The 19,829-nt window shown below is 56.5% G+C and overlaps 1 protein-coding gene across 1 annotated transcript; it reads right to left on the bottom strand.

The window, feature by feature from the left end:
- Positions 1-751: 751 nt before the first annotated feature.
- ADAMTS15 (ADAM metallopeptidase with thrombospondin type 1 motif 15) lies at positions 752-10,309 on the bottom strand. The gene is made up of 8 exons (XM_086626849.1): positions 9,389-10,309; positions 4,917-5,049; positions 4,181-4,348; positions 3,474-3,757; positions 2,972-3,149; positions 2,664-2,845; positions 1,985-2,160; positions 752-1,532 (listed from the first exon to the last, which is right to left on the bottom strand). Exons 1-8 carry the CDS (start codon positions 10,307-10,309, stop codon positions 752-754), a joined length of 2,823 nt encoding a protein of 940 aa, XP_086482975.1.
- Between the last annotated feature and the right edge of the window lie 9,520 nt (positions 10,310-19,829).

The raw sequence follows: 19,829 nt of genomic DNA on the forward strand, positions 1-19,829 counted from the left end.
GGGAATAACGCCGTCCCCACTACGCAAGGGTCACATCCATCAGGCAAGGGGAGGAAGGAGGTTAAAAAAAAAAAAAAATACAGAGTTAAGCACCATAAAATCTACACTGGTCAGGTCATAAACGTGAGGAGAAAATGAAAATAAAGCCACCACCTTCCAGCCTGGTCCGGCGATGCTGCTGGGGCTCTCCCGAGGGCTGGAAGCATCAATCCCAGCACCTCATCATACTGGTGGTCGGACAATACAATTTGCCCTCGTTGCATTGGTAAATCCTTTTGGTCCTGTTTAGCACTAGTGGTGGGGGAGGCCGGGGAGGGGCGAGGTAGGCTTGGCCCTGGGAAGACGGAGGAAGCTTCAACTGTGCAATTTCAGGGCATCTCCCTGCCTGTCCTGGGATCCATCCTGGCCAGCGATCCTCCTCGTTTCCATGTCCCCCTCCGCCGGTGGGTTTCTGCGTCGTTCGGCGGCTTCGAGGTAGACGTTCGTTCCCGCTCTGTCTCCGAGCGACCTGGTCAGTAAAATCCCTCTCTCCCGGGTGCACGGGGCACGCGTGCTCTGTCCCCAACACCCAGGTCCCTTTTTTTGTTGGTTTTCTCTTTTTGTCCCTTTTTTTTTTTCTATTTTTTCTCCCCCCCACCCTGTTTGATATGTGCTATGGACATCATCCCCTCTCCCAACCCCTGGCTGCTGCTCGGCCACGTCCAGCCCGAGCCACGCCGTGCCCTTCCTCGGAGACACCCCCTTGACCCGCTCAACACGGCCTCAAGGTGCAAAAATCCAGCTCCTGCGGCTTCCTCCGAAAATTGCAACTCTCCCGGGGCAGCGAGCGCCCGGCTGGCACCGCGCACTTCAGCGCCCGTCTCTTGAAACCCCGACCGCAACTCTTGGAGCAAGGAGACCAAGGTCCAACTTCCCAGGCCGGGCAGGGCTCCCCGCACAGCCGGACGTCGGCCGGCCGCTGCGCCGCGTCGCACTCGGCGGCCGGTTGGCCGTAGGAGTCGCGACAGGCCACCGAACGCTTCTGCAGCCCGTCGCCGCAGGTGACGGAACAAGCCTCCCAACCGCCCGCTGCCCATTTGTAGGAGGGACGTTTGTAGCTCGGTCTCCCACCGTCCAAGCGGTTGGACAGGCTGAGGACGCTGTTGTTGAGGTCCGGTGGGGTCTTGCCCTCCTTCTTGTAGGAGGACTTGTCCTCCTTGCTCTCCTTGGGGAGGTAGAAGGAGTAACGTACCCGAGGAGGAGTCATCTTCCCTACTGAGAGCACCTCCAAAGTCAGAGGTTCCTGGATGGGTTTGAAGGCTTGGAGGCTCTCGACGGCGGTGCCGGTGCCGCTGTACCGCAGGACGCTGCCCTTGACCATCAGGTCCCTCTCCACGGCTGAGACGATGAAGTGGCCATTGAGCAGGTACTTGCCCTGCCCGTTCTTCAGTGCCAGGTAGTTGTCGTCGCTGATCAGCCCTTTGTAGCCCCGCTGCCTGATGTCGATGTTGGAGGCGCCCGCGGGGATGACCACCACGAAGTTGTAGCCGTGCCTGGAAGGGAAGAGCAGGTGGGGCAGGCCATCAGGCGGGGGGACATCCCGCTATGACGTGGCCTCAGCCAGAAGCTCTGCAGCTACAACCCTGAGATCTTCCCACTGCTACAATTATCTCCTCCTTCCTGTGAAGACCACTTTGAATGTCTTCCCTGCGCTGAGCTTCATCTAGGCTGAGGTCACCCAGATACAGGAAGATGCTTCAGCTCCTCTGGCTCAACAGTATGGATGTACTAGAGAGAACTCCATCAGCAGAAGCTGATAGCACATTAAGTGCATCCTGCTTCTCCTTCAGAGCTAGCCCAGGTCTCCATGCAGTGATGTATGCTAGCACCAGGAGAATTTCTCGGGATGGACTTAGCCCCCATCACCATCTCCATGGCCTTCCTGCATCCACCCAAAAAGCAGAGCTGGGAGAGGGCAAAGCAGAGGCAGTCTCCTAACACTTACATGGGTTTGGTGAACAAGCCCGAGACTTTCTTGCAGCTCTTGTTGTCTCCTCCACACACACTGCATTTGTCAAACTTCTTCTTGGAGCCCAGCTTCCCGTCGCAGCCCGCTTTGATGCATTTGCCCTGGACGCAGACCGAGGTGGAGTCTGGGGAGCAAGGGGTGCCATCCACGACCTGCACGAGCAAAACAAGGCGCTGCATTTCTCTGTGCCTCCCCACAAACCCCCTGGCTGCAGCCATCCAACCCAGGTCTATCCAAATCCATCCAACAGGTCCCAAGGAGATGCTAGCAGGCACCACGTTGCTCCTTCCTCGTGCTCTGCTTTGTAGTCAGGATTTTTAGGGTCTCTGAGAAGAGATGGATGTGACTATGTCCCTTTTCTGTTGCACCTACGTAATTTTCTAGCTGTCTCCCCAGCACTGTAATTATCATCCTCTATTTCAGGGCTATGGGCATATCCCAGAGGCACCTTTACAAACCCGGAGGAAGATCCTTCCCAGACCAGTTCCAGCCCTGAAATAAATAAGCGGACACGTACACGCTGATTCATGCCAGCCTGGTGGATTCCTCTCCTCCACAACTTCATCTCACACCAGACAGGGAAAATGCATTCATTTCCAGACACACTGGAGTCACCCTACAGCCCAGACGCTGCCCTTGGAGATCCCTCACCAACCTTGGGGGCCAGCACGTAGAAGTAGCCGGTGCCGTTAGCCCGGCAGATGAGCTTGCATTTATCCCGGGGCGAGACGCCGGAGTATTTGGGGACCCAGGAGATGGAAGCAGTGAGGCGGTTGGTGCTGTGGCTGTAGCCATTGAAAGCCTCACACTGTTCCTCGCGGAAGCTCTTCCCTGGCACTGGAAAAAAAAAAAATTAGGGATGTGTATGGCATCGAGGACCAGCCCAGACCTCTGACACTGGTTTTACAGGGTTGTTATAGATGATGCAGGCAACCAGGAGTAAGCTGAGCTCCAGCCCCTTACCTGCAGCAGAGCAGGGCTCCAGGTTGCAGGAGCGGTACTTGACGCGGACGCCCTCGCAGTAGGAGCCCCCGTTGGCGGGTACTGGGTGGGTGCACTCCCGCTTGGCCAGCTGCACCCCGCCACCACACGTCCGTGAGCACTGCCCGTAGGGAGCCCACTTGGCCCAGCCGCCGTCCACCTGCGGGGATGCGGTGGGATGAGACGCTGCATCCCCTTCACCGCCGCTTCCATCCCAAGCCGGGGACTCTCTGGACTCGGAGCCATCCCTTCGCAAGCAAAAACCTCTAGTGGCTGCCCCCAAACCTGCCTGGGGGTGGATGGAGCCCATCAGCAGCACCTCTCCTTGAGAATTATGCAATGCTCAAGGGATCTCCATCTCTTTTCTCATCAGGGTCCCCCAGCACGCGGAGGTAGGGGATCGCTCAGCCAACATCCATGCAAAAAAAAAAAACCTCAGGGCGACCCCGCGGGCTGTTTTTGGGCTCACGGTGCAGGTACTCACCCTGTACTTACTGATGTTATGCCTCTCAACGCAGGCACCCTTTAAGCAGAAGCGTCCCTCGCCACAGCCGGTGCCGTCTGCCCAGGGGAAGTGGCGGGTCTGGCAGACGACCTGCCCACGCGCTTTGCCCGTGCACCAGAGCTTGGCACAGTACTGCATGTACGGGCAGGGCTTGGAGCCCACGCCGAAGGCCAGCTCGCACTGCTGGTTCAGGCTGTAGCTCGTCCCCGGCAGGTCTTCGGGCAGCGGGATGGGTTTGGCAGGCTGGTCCAGCAAGCAGTCTCCTGCAGGAGTGGGGATGGAGGGTCTACTGGGTGCTTGGGGAGTTGTAAGGACCAGGGTGGGGAGGTGAGGGATGGCTGCTGGCAATTTGGCTAAAGCTATGGGAGCCGCACGCCGCTAACAGGCTATCCCAGGGATGCCCTCGAGGTGGGCTGCATCCCAGACCCAAGTGACTCCATCTCTTGGTGATGGGTAGAGCCATGCCAGCAGCCTCAGGGCAGATGTCACTGCTGGGGACACCAAGGAAGCCTGGCCAGTGCGGAAAGTCTGCCAAAGTCTCTGTTTCCTTCTAACTTTGGTCGCAAAGGAGGGAGAAAAGTTGCTCTACAGCCCATCAGCCTCTCCCAGGAACCAGCCCCAGGGACAGATCCTGCTCCTACGGAGCAGGGACACAGGTAAGAGGGTGAGGGTGGCGGGGGGCTCACCGTGGCCGCTGTCGAGGAAGTCAGTGATGATGGCAGCGCTGCAGGCGGACCAGGGGTTGGCACGGTCGATCTGGATGAGGGTGGGGGACATCATGTGGTTGGTCTTCAGCCGGCCAAAGACCTCCTCACAGGCCTTCACGTTGTCGTGCGGCATGTTGAAGACGTGGCCTGGGGAGGTGGGATAAGGAGGGGCAGCATGAAAAACCCCACTCGGCACACAGATTCGGGCCCCCACAGCTTCTTGCAATGGGGGAAACTGAGGCACGGAGTGGGGCACACCCTTGCAAGGATTGCAAAGGCTGTCTACAGCCTGAGAGACACCTGGGGAAGGATGATGCTTGCACACAGCCTGGCTTGGACTGCACGCAGATGCTGGGAACTTGCAGGACTGTCACACGTGAGCCACACTGCCGGTGGCATCCCTGAGCCAGCACGCTTTCTGGCACACTGTCCCGTGCATCTCCAGAGGTAGGTGTGCCCTCCGCCTGTTATTTCAGGACTCCTGAATCCTGGAAACCCAGCTGAGGTAGCAACCACAACAGCAAAGCCTTTTGCTTTCTTGGCAGCTCTTTCCCACCCAGCTCGGGGGGGGTCTCATGCCCCAAGGTGGAGTTTCCCCCCTCACCGGATAGCAGTTATTGTCTGATTTTCCCGGAGGCTGAAATCAGGGTTATTTTGAACCTCACCGCCTCCTGGCATTCCTCCCGAGAGGAAGAGGAGAAGCAGGGAGCCTTACCCAGCTCATGGGCGGTGGTGAAAGCCGAGGGCAGCCCATCGTCCTCAATGACGGAGCAGCTGCGTTTGGGGTCGCACATGGTGCCCACGTCTGCCATGCCCAGCGTGTCGCAGGTGGTGGCACCGCACAGGTCCTGCGAGGCACGGAGGTGAGGGGTTAGCACCAGGGCCAGCACCGGCATCGCCGTTCCCCATCCCCACCCCACCCCCAGTACCCCACTGGGAGCTGATCCCAAGCTGCTGGGGGAAGGCAGCCCAAAGGGATGGGGATCCCAGGTGAGGAACCTGACCTGGACCAGGCTGCAATGATGTGTTTGCATTTAACTCTGGCACTGGGGATGCTTTTTGGGTGTAGCATCCTCCTGTGTCCCTTTTCCCACCCGAACGGCTCCTCTGGCCAGGGTGAAGCTGGTTTTGGCACCGAGACATCAGCCTGGCTCCATCCTTCTGCGCGAGCTCAAGGACCGGACCGAGGCAGGCGGCTGGGAAGGCACCTGGCCTTGGGCTCACAGCTGAGCAGTTTCTCAACCTCATTTCTCAACTTCTTCCTCGGAACAAGAAGCCCCTGGCCTGGGTCCAGAGGTTCCCAAGGCTAAGGGAAGCGCTCCTGTTTCTCCAAAGCACTTTGCAGCCATCCCTCGAGGAGGAACCAGCCCAGCCTTCCACCCCCAACACAAGGACCGCTGGACCCTACGTAGACACAGCCGGGACAGGTCCCATCGTAGGTGGATCTGCCCTTCTTTGGGATCCCAAGGTGCTCGTGCAAACAAAAAGTCCCTGTTCGAGGAGGCATCATCTCTGCAGCCAGGCAATAACCTTGTCCTTGGATGCCCCCTTCCCACGCTGGGATCTCTCGGTGGCTTGGAGGGAGACCATCCCCATCCCTCGGTGCTGTCCTAGCCGGGCTGGGAGCTGCAGGGAGACCATTCCGGAGAGGGCAGGGAGCAGTTTTCCACGTGAAAAGAAAACGTAAAGGACTCTCCGGGTGCTCCCGTGCTATAAATAAGCGTGATTCATGCTGGGCGCTCGCCCCGCCAAGAAAGCGCCTGGCTTGCTCGAAACCTCGCACGAGCGGCTCCGCCAACTTTTCCAGCGAGGTTTCCAGGCTGAAGGCATTCCCGCGCGGGCAGGTTCAGCCGTGGGTAAATAACAGTCCCGATGACTTCAGAAGAGCCCCAGCCAGGGCCGAGATGGCTTTAACAGGAGACCTGTGGCTACGAAGACAGACGAAACGGCCATCTCCGGAGAGGCGAGGCAGAAAAACACGTGGATCTGTGCCGGCTACCGCGGCGGGGGGCAAACCCCATCGTACGAGTGGGTTCAGCCCTCTGCTCCGTGCTGGGTTTCCTTGTCAGCTGGCACCCTGCCACATCCCTGATCCCACCACACACAGATGCTGGCAGGGATGAGAAGGTGGCAACCCTGCATCCCTGGTTGTGAGCCCGGGGTGACTAAATGGGGCTGGCAAGCCTGGATGCGGGGTCTCCTGTCCCGAAACATCACCGAGAGCCGGTGCCGCCATCACACTGAGCTCACCCAAGGATGCAGCTTGCCCAAACCCCCCTGCCCGTGCTGTCACCCACAGCTGTCCCAGCGCTGGGGGTTTGGGAGTGAAGGTGGAGCATGGGGAGGGGGGGACACAACGCAGCATCGCGGGGACGAGGTGGCCACCGGCAGCCCCCCCGCTCGCTGCTCTTTGAAGAGTTGCCGTTTCCTCGCTGGCGCGGAGAGGTTTTGGCTCCCGGCCCAACACCTGCGCTGACACACTGACCCACTTCTTGCTCCCGGCTGTGGGGATACACGAATGAGCGGCTCTTAAAGGGGGTTTCTCCTAACCCCCTGCCCTCTGCCACAACCAGCTGGGGACAGCCTGCTTTGAAAGGCTGGGCAGCACCCCTGGGCTCTAAGAGGGGTCCTGACCCCCCCGCTCAACACCTCCTCCAGCTTTGCTGGAGGTCCAGCTTGCTCAGGAGGGAGGATGGAGCTACAGAGGAGAGGAGAGAGAAACACCAGAGGTTTAAGGTGGGAAAGGCTCATGCAGAGGTCCAGCTCTGCCTTTGCATGGCGTGCTCACCGTCACCGATACCCAAATGAGGGGATGATGCCCAGTGCCCCTCATGCTGTGTCAAAGGGCTGCCAGCAACCTGCTTTGATGCACCTCTCCTGCCAGCCTGATCTTCCTCTGTGGGTACTTCTTCAGCCTCTTGTGAACTTCTTGAGGTGTTCTGCAGGTCACTTGGGGAGGATCCTTGTGATTATTGCATTAGTTCACCTACTCAGAGGCCAGGTCATACGTAGTCTGCCAACCATGGAAGCTTCCCCGTGTGTGCCCAAAGCAACCCTGAAAAGCTGAGCCTTCAGCTGCCAGAGCGTGGGCTTCCAAATTCCCCCCGCAGCATCTGCTGCACGCTGGGCTGCAGCCAGATGTTCCTTGGTGCCACGTCCCTTTGGTTTTAGAGCAAGCCAAAGATGTTCTGCTGGTGGAACATCAAGGTTCAGGATGGGTGGGAAGCGTGGCCGAGCCCTTTGCCGTGGTGTGCAACGCTCTTTCCCAGAGGCAGGAGCGCTGCTGAAGGCTGGATGCTCTGCAGGACCCTCCAACAAGCGCCGACTCAGGTAGGAAAGTGAAGGTCCCACCGCTGTGGTTGCTGGAAGATCTACACCCACCGGTTGAGCGGGACCGAGCTCCCCAAAGGCAAATCCACAATCCAAGCACGACCGATGTCGGGAAGGGAGCAAAGCTGAGCAGGAGAGGACAGCCCCATTCATCGGCCACTCGTTGACACAACTGGAAACTGCCCATCAGCCCGGCTCGAGATGAAATTTAAGTTGGGGGCTTATGTAACAGCTTTTTGGCAGGGAGATGAGCTCCGGGGTGTCAGGGGACCGCAGATGGACACGTTCAAGGAAGGCAGATGTCTCCTCCACCGTGTGCCTTGCTTTGGGATTTCAGGAATTGATGGTTTAGCAACGTGTGAAAAATGCAGCCCGGCTGCGATCGGCGGCTTTCGAATCGCTGGGACCGAATCCATCCCCACGTGTGGCTCCGGTGACTTCACTGGTTTTCCACCAGAGATGGAGCTGACTGGTCCCCGCAGGAGTGTCAACCACTGTCCTCCTCTTTGCAGCCGCAGGAGCTGCTCCAGCAGGCTGGAGTTCAACCCTGCCTGTGCTCCAGCAGGATTTACAGCCATCTGCAGCACAAGGCCCCTGCCCAGAGTGGGGGGGGGATGAGGAGAACGGGTGGGACGAGGTCATACACGTCCTGCACAGCATCGTTCCTGTTCCGGGCCATCATCAGCCAGCGCTGACCCCAGGCCAGGGGCAGCTGAACCGAGCTGGACGCTGTCTCCCTCCCACCCACAAGCGCTTGACTTGGAAAGACAATTTGGGAATGGTCTCCCTGCTGTTGAGGGGAGTTCCGGACCTGTCCCTTATCCAGAGACATCTGGGCAGGCATGGGGGAAGGAGAATGTATGAGCTGCTAAAACACAACAGTCCCCTTCAAACCGGGCTCATCCTTCTCCTCTCCCATTAGCAATTTGGGGGTGCAGGCTGTCACACCCCCACCAGGCACCGCACCGATGTCAACACTGAGACAGCAGCACAGGGAAGAAGAGGAGCATTTTGGTGGGGGGAGACCCTGGGACTGGTGTCACTGCTTCGGTGTTACCCAGTTTACCAGGGTGGGGGGGATGGAGACCTCACCCTGGCGCAGCAATCGCTCCTCACCTCGCGTAGCCAAAGGCCACCAAAAGGCAGCTGGCCAAAGCCCCTCTCCGACCACAGGGATGTGGCCAGCTCACAGCAGCGATGGGGGAGACTCTGGCCTCCCCCCACCAAAAGCTGCAAGCTCTGGCTGGATCTCTGGTGCTTTTCCTTCCAGCCCTGAACCGGCTCCACGTGGAGCAGCCAGCGTGCGGAGGAGAGGGCCAGGTTCTCAGGAGGACCATGAGTCAGAGGAAGCGGGGAGAGTCTTTGGTTTGTTTCTTGGCAGGTGGCACCTTGAGCTGTTCCCAGCCGGGGAGGGGGAAGCGAGGCTGCACTCCTCCTCTTTTGGGCTCAGACCCCGCGTTTTGGGGTGGCGGCCGCTGCGGACCGTTGCCACCGGGCACTGGCTCCTGCCAGCAGGCAGGGGATGGAGGGGCAAGATTCTGCCCGTGGGGACAACCCGCCTTTGCAAACCTCCTGGCCTTGCTCACTCCCTGGCAGGGCTTTCTCTGGGGCTACTGGCCAAAACCTGCCCAGAGGACAGCAGGGCTGGCTCCAGTAGGCTTGTTCCACACCTCTGCTCCCCGCCCCATCCCAGCATCTGAGGGTGGAGGGGTCCTTTAGGAAAGGGGGAACCAGTCACATGTGCAACCTCCTCCAGCGTGCGCTGGCGATGGGGCACAGGTGGCAGGAAGCCTTAGCATGGTGCAGGGCTCCTCGAAATGGGGGACAGCCCCTCTGAGTCATCCCCGCTGCACCCACCTGCTTGGTGAAGAGGATGGCGGTGTCCCAGTACTCAGGGTGCTTGTCGCTGACCTTGTTCCACTTCTTCTGCCAGGCGCAGAAGTTGCGGAGGGTGAGGGCGGCGTTGCCGGTGATTTTGGGCCCCTTGTCATCCTGTCCGATGAGGAGGAACTTGACCACGGAGATCTGGATGGGATTACGGATGCTGGGGTGCTTGTAGAGGCGGGCGGCCGTGGCCATCAGGGTGAGCAGGTAGTGCTGGAGGTCATCTCCGTGGAACTTCACCATCGACTCGTCCGCCACCACCAAGGTCTCCACGTAACGGGGGATCGAAGCGAAACGCTTGGCCCGACCCCCTTTCCCCCCTCCGCGTCCCCGGTACTTGTCCAGCGCCTGCAGCACCCCGGGGGTGAGCCCGGAGCCCACGGCGCAGCGGGATGCTCCGGCCCCGACGGGGCGGCCAGGGCTGCGGCGTTGCAGGCGGTGGGCTCCGCCGGCCGCCCCCCCCGCCAGCGGGCTGATGATATACTCGGCTCCGCGGTAGCCGAAAGCCCCCCGCAGCCCCCCGCAAAGGCTGAGGGCGGCGAAAGACTCGCGGTCGGCGTTGACATCCCCCGAATAAAAGCAGTGGCGGAGAGCGGGGAGGGGGCGGGCGGCCCCGGGCGCGACCCCCAGGTAGTGGGCGGCGAAGGCGGGAGCGATGAAATGGGCGTCGGGGGAGAGGTGGAGGTAGAAATCTTCCCCGAAAGCTGAGAGCTGGAAAACCACCGCTTGCTCTCCCCGGGGGGGTTCGGCTGGACCCCGCCTGAAGTAAGGCCGCCCGTTGATGTCGGGGTCCAGGCGGAGGGGGGTGACCACCTCGGTGTCCCCCGGGGGTCCCCCCGAGGGCAGGCTCAGCCCCGGGGTGCCCAGCAGCAGCAGCGGCAGCAGCGGCAGCATCGTCCCGGCGGGCTCACGCCGGCGGCATCGGGGTTTGGGGGAGGCGGAAGGGAAGGGGGGGGGAGGAGAAAGCAGGACCCGGCCCCCCCCTTCCTCCCGCCCTCCTCCTCCTCCTCCTCCTCGTCTTCCCAAAACTCAGCGGAGGCTGGAGGGGAGCGGAGCGGCTGTGCGAGCCGCCTGCCCCGCCGCTACCTGCCTTGTGGGGCGCATCGGGTTTATATACGGAGGGACCGGGGGGTGTGGGGGGGAAATGGGGCGCGGTTTGGCCCCGCCGCAGCCACTCCGGTGCGGGGGGCCGGGAGGCGGCGGAGCGGGGCCGGCGGAGGAGCGGGGCCGGGAGAGCGGAGCTCCGCCCGGGGCTGCCGCCTCCTCCCCGGGGCGGTGCGGGACGGGGGGGGGGCGGCACCGCGATGGAAGGGGGGTGGGATGGGATGGGATGGGATGGGATGGGATGGGATGGGATGGGATGGGATGGGATGGGATGGGATGGGATGGGATGGGATGGGATGGGATGGGGGGGGCACATCACTTGGATTCTCGCAGCGGAGAGGGGACCCTGCAGCCCCCCGGGGATGCTCCCGTCTGACCCGGGCTCCCTTCAGCCGCTCTCCGGTCCCGGGTCTAAGAGACGGGGGAGGATGAAGGTCGGTGACCCCCGGTGGGGAGTAAATCCACCAAGATGGGGGTGCTGAGTGGGGGGGGTCTGATTGAGGAAAGGGGTGCACAGTGAAGATGAAAGGTCCTCTGCTCCACCCTGGTGTTTGGGACGATTGAGCAGAGTGGGGCACCTGCTATTCGACAGCCGAGGGTTTGTGCTTTTGGGAAGATATCAATATGTTTTTCACAGTGCAGGTGAGTCTAGCACTGAGATCCGGGCTGTGTCCCCCCATGTACCTTCAGACCTGCCATCCCAGCGAAACACCACCCCGATGACCCCACTTTCTGTGCCTCCAGACCTGGGGTACCTCGTGCTCTCCTCCACAGGGGACCAGCTTTTGGTGCATCCCTCACTATCCTACCCCAGCCCCGTCCAGTGGCTCCAACCAAGGGGCAAAGGGGCGATTTCCACTTCTGAGAAAGAGCTCAGCCTCCCTCCATCCCTAGGGCCACCAAAGGGAGCACTCGGTAAGTGTTAATACCCATAATACTCCCTCCTCTGAGACCTCAGGACACATTACATGGAGTGTACAGGCATCTCCCCATGCCCACCGAACAAAGTGATCATCAGAAGAGTGTTTGGGATCAGGAGAGATGGTGGGGCAGCTGATGCTATCAGGAGATAGAAAGATCTCATCATGGGTGGGAATTTTTGGAGCAGGACAGTTAAAAGGAGAGCGATAAAGAGCCCTCGGTGACCACCTGTGGCTGAGGAACAGATTTATTGAGAGCAAAAAGCACCCCGACATCAGGATGGGCTGCACAGGAGTTGCCCAAGGGGTCTTTTTTCCCTGCAGCAGTTCTCTTTCCACCCAAGCTGGTTTTGTGCCCAGAGGGAAGGATGGACATTCCAGTAACACTCCCAAGCTACCCCTGGGCACTGAAGTCCTGCATGTCCTCACATCCCACTGTCCAGCACTCCAGGAGAGTTTAAGAGTAAAATTAAGTCCTTCTCATAGACAAGCTGTTTTTGATGTGATTTCAAGCCTCGACAAAGGCTGTGAGCACGGCTTAGGAATTTGTGCATATATGAAATATAAGCCAAGGCTGTTGCTTAACACACAGAGCCCGGGTGCCAGCGCTCCGCCGCGCCGTGGTTTGCTGGGTCGTGTGCCTTGCAGCTGAACTTGTGACCCAAAATAATCCTCTGACTGTGCTGGGCTCAGCGAATCAGGGATTTTGCCTGCTGGCCAAAGTGCAATGTGGCCAGGGACGTCGATAGGACTGCAAAGAGAAAACGGGCAGCACGAGGAGTGGAGGTGCAAGGGGAAAAGGACACAACCTTGAGCATCTCGAGGTGCCAGGAGAGAACTTCTCCTTCCCACGATGCTGCCTTTTTCAACAGGACAGGTTTATCCTGGAGACCACTGCAGCATCCAGGGTGGCACGTGGTCCCAGAGGTGCCACCTGACAGCAGCAGCATCCAGCTCTGGGCTGAGCCTCTGGCTCCTGGGGATGTTCTGGCAGTGAAGCTTATTTCTGAAGCCACACCGGGGTCCTGAGCGGGACGAGGAGGCTGCTGTGCTTCCTCCCATCCCCACCTCCGCTCTGTTTGCTCTTTGTGGCTTCATGTTTAAAGACACAAAACTCTCGTTCTCTTCACATGCGACGGGCAGGCAGCAGCGCTGGCACCATCTCAGGTGGTGTTTGGTGTTCAGCACTGGGGAAAGACACAGCAGAAGACCTCACAGGCTGGCACGTACGCTGATCTGCAGGAGCTTCTGGGGGTCTCTGCCCTGCAGAGATACCGGTGAGGAGCAGACGGGAAGGGGAGCAGAAAGAAGGTCCCTACGTGCACCGTGACAGCCCCTTGGCTCCAGACACCCCAGCCCAGCAGTCATCAAGTCAAGGTTAGTCATTGCTGCCACAGGAGCTCCAGCCCCTCCATCTGGTAGGTCTTCCTCAGCAGCAGAGGATGAGTCAAACCGAACTGGCAGGACTTCACCTCCAGCCTGGAGAACGTCTGATCACCTCCTGATGGGGAAAGGCAGGCAGAAAACACGAGTGTTTCGGCTCTGCCTGAGCCTAGGCTCCCTCCACCCCACCAGACCCTGGCTTTTAGCTGGGCTCATGCTGTCCCATGATATTAATGCTGTGCCAGCATCTTTGGGGTTGACGTGATGGGACGGATCAGCTGGCTGCTCTCTCACAGCCTTCCCTGTCCTCACCCTGTCTCTGAACAGGTGGGAATCACCTACCCAAGGACAGAGCTTGGTTCACAAGCCACATCATCTGCTGCCTTCATTTTCCTGCCCACGGCGAGTAGAAAAGCTGCTGAGGACATGGAGCATATATTGCCCTTAGGGCTCACCCATTACAGGCAGCTCCAGGAGCTACTGGCATGACTCAGAGCACTCCAGACAAGAAGGGAGGCATGTTTTTATCTTCTTTTCCCTCCATCCCAAGGGCACGATGTGATTTTCCCAGACTCTGTCACTAGAGAGGACCCAACCAAAGCCCTTGAGCAGTCCCAGGGTTGCAGCATCTGCTCGAGGCGCTTCTATCTCCGCGGCGTGTCCCTCTCGAGCCAGGGTGGGCAGAGGGGAATATCTCTGTTATGTCTCCTGCCAAAAGGAAAGGGCAGATCACAGCGATGGGCCACGACAGGGGAGGGTCAGGGCCTGGAGAGAGCAGGTAAGTCCCTTCTTTGGGGACCTCCCGGCAGTTGCTTGCACTCTGCAGCCCCATATAGCTGTGGGAAGGAGCTGGCCCAAGATTATATTTCTTTCCAGGTGTTTGGGGTTGAATTTGGCTGCTCTTCATGCCCCGTAGTTTGCCTGGATTTAATGGAAATAGGCTGGATATAAGTGACCTAAAGGAAAGCACGTGGAAAGCAGGGAATGGAGATGGAGGATGCCTTTGGACCTCACCAAACAGCTATGGACAATAAGATATATTAAGATATATAAGGTAAATTCGGATCCTACTTTGATTTTTTGCCTGGAAATCACTTTATGGTAAATGCTATCTGACCCAGGCCTAACCCATAGCTCACCCTGATCTTGAAATATCAGTGTGAGCTGGTCTGCAGTGTGGACCTTCCCTCTCCCACCTTCCTCCCGCTTCATCCCAAGCGCCTCCGGGAAGCAACGACAAGTTATTTTCATTCTTTTTTTTTTCCACCACTGTTGCGATGCCAAAGCTGCAAAGTTAGAAATATAAGAAGAGGGAAAAAAAATCCCAACAAACCCAAATCTCACGTATCTCCCGGATGTTCCAGTTCACCAAAGAAACAGTTTTAAATAGACTGTCCAAGAGCTCCGCACCAAAGACGGAGTGAAAAGGTTGTAGGCAGGGAAAAGCCGGAGTTGCAAGCCCTTCACTTGTCTTCTGCTGAAAGGTTGGCAGATCGGAGGCCTGGGCTTTCACCCAAAAGTTCAGGCTGTGCTCTCCCAACTCCCCACCACATGGGCAGGAAGGAGGATCCTCTCCAGGGACCAAAGATGAGTCAAAGCGAGTTGTTAGGCGGCTTTCCAGGAAAGAAAGGCTTGGAGAAAAAAAAAAAAAATAATAAAAATCTGGCTGGGTCTAGATAGGGTCATCGAGGGAGAGATACACAAGAAACCTGAGCACGTTGAGGTCTTTGGAAGCTAAACCCAGCCTCATCCTTGGTCCAGGAAGATGCTGAATTTAATTAGATGTATTCTGGCTGGGGTGATAGCGACTGGAGACGGGCAGGATGCTCTGCCTTGGGTTTCTCATGCAGCCCTTTGCAGTTCTTCCATGCCACAGGGATGGCAGCAGCACTTTGCCAGCCCTTTGAGAGAAGAGGATCTATGCTTTAGACACCTTCAAGCACAGGTCTGTGTGCAACACAACAAAAATCAAGGCAGCCTGCTTCCCCCATGCACAGGCGACACGGGAGAAGGATGCCTGTGCATTATCTTCTTGCTCCTGGAGCAGGAGCATCTCCACCACCTTCTCACTTGGTCCAGACACATAATGTCACTGCTGAGCATCTGGCAGGCCTTCAATATGGGAATACCAAGGTATGTGGAATAAATTGTAAAGCTTGGTTTGGCCTCATTTCCAGCCAGTATTGCAGGTCCTGGGGTTGCTGATAGTTCATCTACCCAGAAAACATCCAAAACTCCCCACTGTGTTCACCCTCCTTGGTATTTAAGGCTCTCTCCTGTTTAAAGGGAGACAGAAGCAGGTTTTTTCCAGGATGCTTTCAAAGAGTAAGTGGAAATTTAGGGGAGCTAGATGATAGTCCCACATATTAAAAAAAAAAAAAAACAGTACCAGATGCTAAATATTGTTCATACAAACACCTTCAGCCTGAAGATTTATGACCCAGGACTACACAGTTCTATACTGTACGCACCTGCCTGAGATAAGGTCCATCCTTGATTAATTAATGGCTTTAAACTGAAAGAGGGGAGATACAGATTAGATCCAAGGAAGAAATTTTGTACAATGAGGGTGGTGAGGCGCTGGAACAGGTTGCCCAGAGAAGCTGTGGCTGCTCCATCCCTGGAAGTGTTCAAGGCCAGGTTGGATGAGGCTTTGGGCAACCTGGTGTAGTGGAAGGTGTCCCTGCCCATGGCAGGGGGGTTGGAACTGGATGATCTCTGAGGTCCCTTCCAACCCAAACCATTCTGTGATTCTATGATTCTAATTAACTTCATGTGGTGCTCGTGTTACAAATAGATAAACCAAACATGCATAAAGACACCAAGCTTGCAAAAAGGTGAAGCTGCAGGTCTGGGTAAGCCTGAAACTTTGGCAAAATTATGCACATCTGGAAGAAACTTGGGGTGATGGAGATTCACAAGCCAGCTGCTGAGGACGCTCATCACTCAGGCAAGCTGTTACCGAGTTCATTCATTTTCCCATAAACTCATAAACCACACGAGGGTGGAATTGGGAGGAGGGGGGGGGGGATTCACACTTTTTTTTTCCCTAGAGAAGAGTATTTTCATTATAACTTGTATTTACTGAGCACAGTTTATGGGCTGGTTCACAGGAAAAGCAGCCCTAGGGCAGGCTTGGAGGTCTCTGCCAAATTTGGAGGTTTTTAACCCCAGGTCAGACACAACTTCGCAAGAAGTTTGGGGAAGGACCAGGCCATCCTCGAAGGCCCTTCTCATTGATGTGCTGGTCTCAGGACACCTTGTAAGCCTCAAAACCCAGCCGAGAAGTGGGGAAGCAGCTCCCCAGAGAGGACAAAGCCTGGGAGGAGGCTGCAGAGCTGGAAACAGGGTTTAACCCTTGATTTTGGAAAGCCATAAACCTGCTTCTGTTACAGCCACACCTGCAAGCAACCGAAGCTCCAAAACCACCCTGAAGCACGGTTGCCCTCTGGTGACATTGCCTAGCTCTGCAGACCAAGGTATGGAATGTAATTGAATGCAATGGATGGTGTCACAACTCGAAAAAGCAATTAAAAATGCAGTTAAAAATGGAGAGTAAATGTGGAGGTGCCTCCAGATGGTTTAGAAATCCGAGCTGTAATCCTTTCAAATCAAATCAAATCAAATCTCAAGCGTGGCCCTTTGCTCTGGGTGTACCCAGTTTACCCTTGCGCCCACAACACCAAGAATTTTTGGAGAAGGCATCATGGGCTGATAAACCCAGACCCAGCCTGCTGGTCCCTGCCCTTTCCTCAATTCTAAAATATCTGATTTCCCCACATTTAAAGGACTCAGCAGGAATTACAGTTTCCCCAGCATCACTCTCACAGCCACTGGACCCGCCGTGTTTTCAGTGCACGTTCCCCAGGGACAGGCTGCTGCACTGGGGGGGTCAAATATTGCACTAAGGACAAGGCAAACTCATTTTTTTTAGGGGGTACTGAGGGATTTTGAGATACTAAACACTAAACAATCACCACTTGTAAGACAGGGGGTCCCTCTCGTGGCTGTGGTCATGCAGTGGGGGGTGCCAACGCAGGGATTACAGTTTTATATTAGGATGGCACATTTTACTACTTAATCCACTTGCAGATTCTCACTTGCTCCGAATCAAGCCCAAACCTCCCCTTCTCGTGCAAACCTAAGGTGGGCAACCGTTTCCCTGAATCTCACTTGCCAACCTTGGCGGCTAAGATGGTTTCACTGAAGATAACGTGGCAGGACACGAGGCCACGGCCCTGACTTAAAGCCCAGCTGCTTTTCTGGGAGAGGTTCCATCCCACTTGCTTACTTTAAAAGGCAAACTGATGGAAATGCTAATTTTGACATCAGGTGGGTTTGGGGGCAGTTGCAGGACCCCTTCTCTCTCAGTGCTGTAGGATCTGCTCAGTGGCAGCAAACCCGTAGGGATGGATTTAGGGTTTCCCACCACGCAGCGTAGGGCGGCACTGACATCTAGTGGTAATATTTTGGGGGATCGGAGCTGGTTTTTTGGTAGCTCAAATAATTCTGCTGAATGTTTTTCCCCAGGCTGAGGGCAAAGCAAACAGAAGAATGCCTAAAACACCAGCCCGGCACTGCAAATTTGGATGCCATCCCGTTAACAGAGCAAGGAGGGCACAGCAAAGCATCCCGGAGATGATGCAAGGGCTAGAGCACCTCTGCTATGGAGACAGTCTGAGAGAGTTGGGTCTGTTCAGCCTGGAGAAAAGAAGGCTCCGGGGAGACCTTCCAGCACCTTCCAGTACCTAAAGGGGCTACAGGAAAGCTGGAGAGGGGCTTTGGACAAGGGCATGTAGTGACAGGACAAGGGGTAATGGCTTTGAACTGAAAGAGGGCAGATTTAGATGAGAGATAAGGAAGAAATTTTTCACCCTGAGGGTGGTGAGGCACTGGCACACGTTGCCCAGAGAAGCTGTGGCTGCCTCATCCCTGGAAGTGTTCAAGGCCAGGTTGGATGGGGCTTTGGGCAACCTGGTGTAGTGGAGGGTGTCCCTGCCCATGGCAGGGGGGTTGGAACTGGATGATCTTGAAGATCCCTTCCAACCCAAACCATTCTGTGATTCTGTGATTCTGTAAATTGGGAAATCTCATTGCCACAGAGCAAGAGTGGGAAATCCAACATGGATCTCATCCTGACAACAAAAACTGCACTGGGAGGTGGGTGTAAAGCGATGGGAGCACAGGGCTTCGCCCTGCGGGGAGGACGCGGAAGGGAACCACCGGCTGCCTGGCTCTGCAGAGCTGGGGATGTGCGGGGGGGGGAGCAGGGGCAGACGCTTGCAAGCTGCTTGATCAAAAGGGTCTTTAAATCACAGTGACGAGGGAGTTAATGGCTTTCACATGCTCAGACAGCCCCATAGAAATGAGAGCCACCGGCGAGGTTCGGTGGCAGTGTGTCTGCAAGGGGTTAAGAAGCAGGAACCCCAAAAAGTCTTGGGGTGCCTCATCCTCTGCTGGAAGGAGACGCAGAGGGGCAGTGTGGTGAGGTTTTGCCCTCTCCCAGAGGACCTTCGAGCTGGTTCGTAACTCATATGGGCTACAAGAGATTCCAGCTACTGTTTGCAGAGCGAGCTGCTAATGAAAACCAGCGGTGCCTTCAAGCTAAGATGCAAGCATGTCCTCCGAGATCAAAGATGCAGCTCTGAGAGCGGAAAGCCGGGAATAAATTGCATCCTGTCGGACACAGAGACGTGCCCCGTGTTGCCTGCAGCCTCACCTGTCCTAGTTCAGAATGGGGGCACCACTTCTCCTCACCCACCCTCCCATGGCAAAGTCAAAGCCCAATGACATGCACACCAGTGCAGGCACCTGCAGTGGGCTTTGGGGTTGGAGGAAGCAGAATCAGGGCTCACTTTTGGCTTCTGGTCCCTCTCTGCGCTTTCCTTCTGATTTTAAAACTCAAACTGTGTTTTCTCCCCAGCCTGGTGAAGCTGTAGAGGGAGGAAAACTCACTCTGGCTACTACGAAGAAGCCACTCTAGGGGCAGGCTGAGGTCCCTGCCAGCCGGAGCCGGCTGCCACAGGAGAGCAGCCAAGGCACTGGGTGTCCAGGGAACATATTCGATACGCAGCCCTGGAGAGATGTCCCAGGCCGAACTACACCGTGCCTGAGATTGCTTCTTATTATTTTTTTTTAATTATTATTTCCTCCCCTCCTAAAAAAAAAAACCCAACAATTTAAAAAGCAGTAATCAGAGCCGTGGCCCTGGGGCAGCGCTGCTATTTGGAGCCAGGGCTGTGTGTTTACTATATAGGTAGGGATGTGGCTTTTAAGTGGAGATAATAATAGAGAGGCAGATGTAAATACATCCTCACATAAAGGGAGAGCAGCATTTAACCCTGCACCCCGTTGCTCAGCCATGGCTGGACTCTGGTTTCCCAGGAATCCGGAGGTGCTTTACCCTTTCAGATCTTTTTAAGCTTAGTCTAAGGGAGTGGGGAAAAAAAAAATGAAAGCCTGCGATGTAGAGGAGCTGGTCCTTGGATTTGTATCCACAGGAAGGTTAAAGGAGCACAAGCCTGGTCCTGAGTGTGTGCTGCTCCCTGTAAAATGTTTAGAAAATCAGGAAAAGGAGCAGGATAGGACCAACCATGTCCAGACTGTGGCCAGGACATCCCGGGATATCTCATTGCTGCACAAAGGGTGCTCCGGAAGCCAGGAATCTCGTGAACTAATGGGAAAGGAGGGCTAAAGAGGAAAGAAGGAGTAATATCTCAGGATTATTTTCCCTTTCTCCATTACAGCTGGTTGTTCCCTGGTGCTGAGAGGGTTCCCAGCCAGGGACAGCGTGTTTCTGCCCATCTCCTGGTGTTTGCCACCGCCGAGTATGTGACAGTGGCTACCTGGTTTTACAGCCTCAGACTTTTATACTCCCGTAGGATTTTCACTCACCACAGGGGAATGCGGATGGGGAGAAAACCTTAACGTGGAAGGGAGAGATTTGAGTTTTAAATGAAGTCGCACAACACCCCCCAACTCATCATTAAAAAAAAAGTGCGACAGGA

Source organism: Tauraco erythrolophus, chromosome 26 (genome assembly GCF_009769465.1).
Source record: "Tauraco erythrolophus isolate bTauEry1 chromosome 26, bTauEry1.pri, whole genome shotgun sequence".
Classification (NCBI taxonomy): domain Eukaryota; kingdom Metazoa; phylum Chordata; class Aves; order Musophagiformes; family Musophagidae; genus Tauraco; species Tauraco erythrolophus.

Bases quoted from the DNA above. Each gene is read 5' to 3' on its own strand.
- ADAMTS15 (XM_086626849.1), bottom strand. From the start codon at position 10,309: ATGCTGCCGCTGCTGCCGCTGCTGCTGCTGGGCACCCCGGGGCTGAGC. The intron at 4,349-4,916 runs GTAAGGCTCCCT...CCACCTCCCCAG, and splicing joins CACCACCGCCCATGAGCTGG to GCCACGTCTTCAACATGCCG. The intron at 3,758-4,180 runs GTGAGCCCCCCG...CCACTCCTGCAG, and splicing joins CTTCCTCGACAGCGGCCACG to GAGACTGCTTGCTGGACCAG.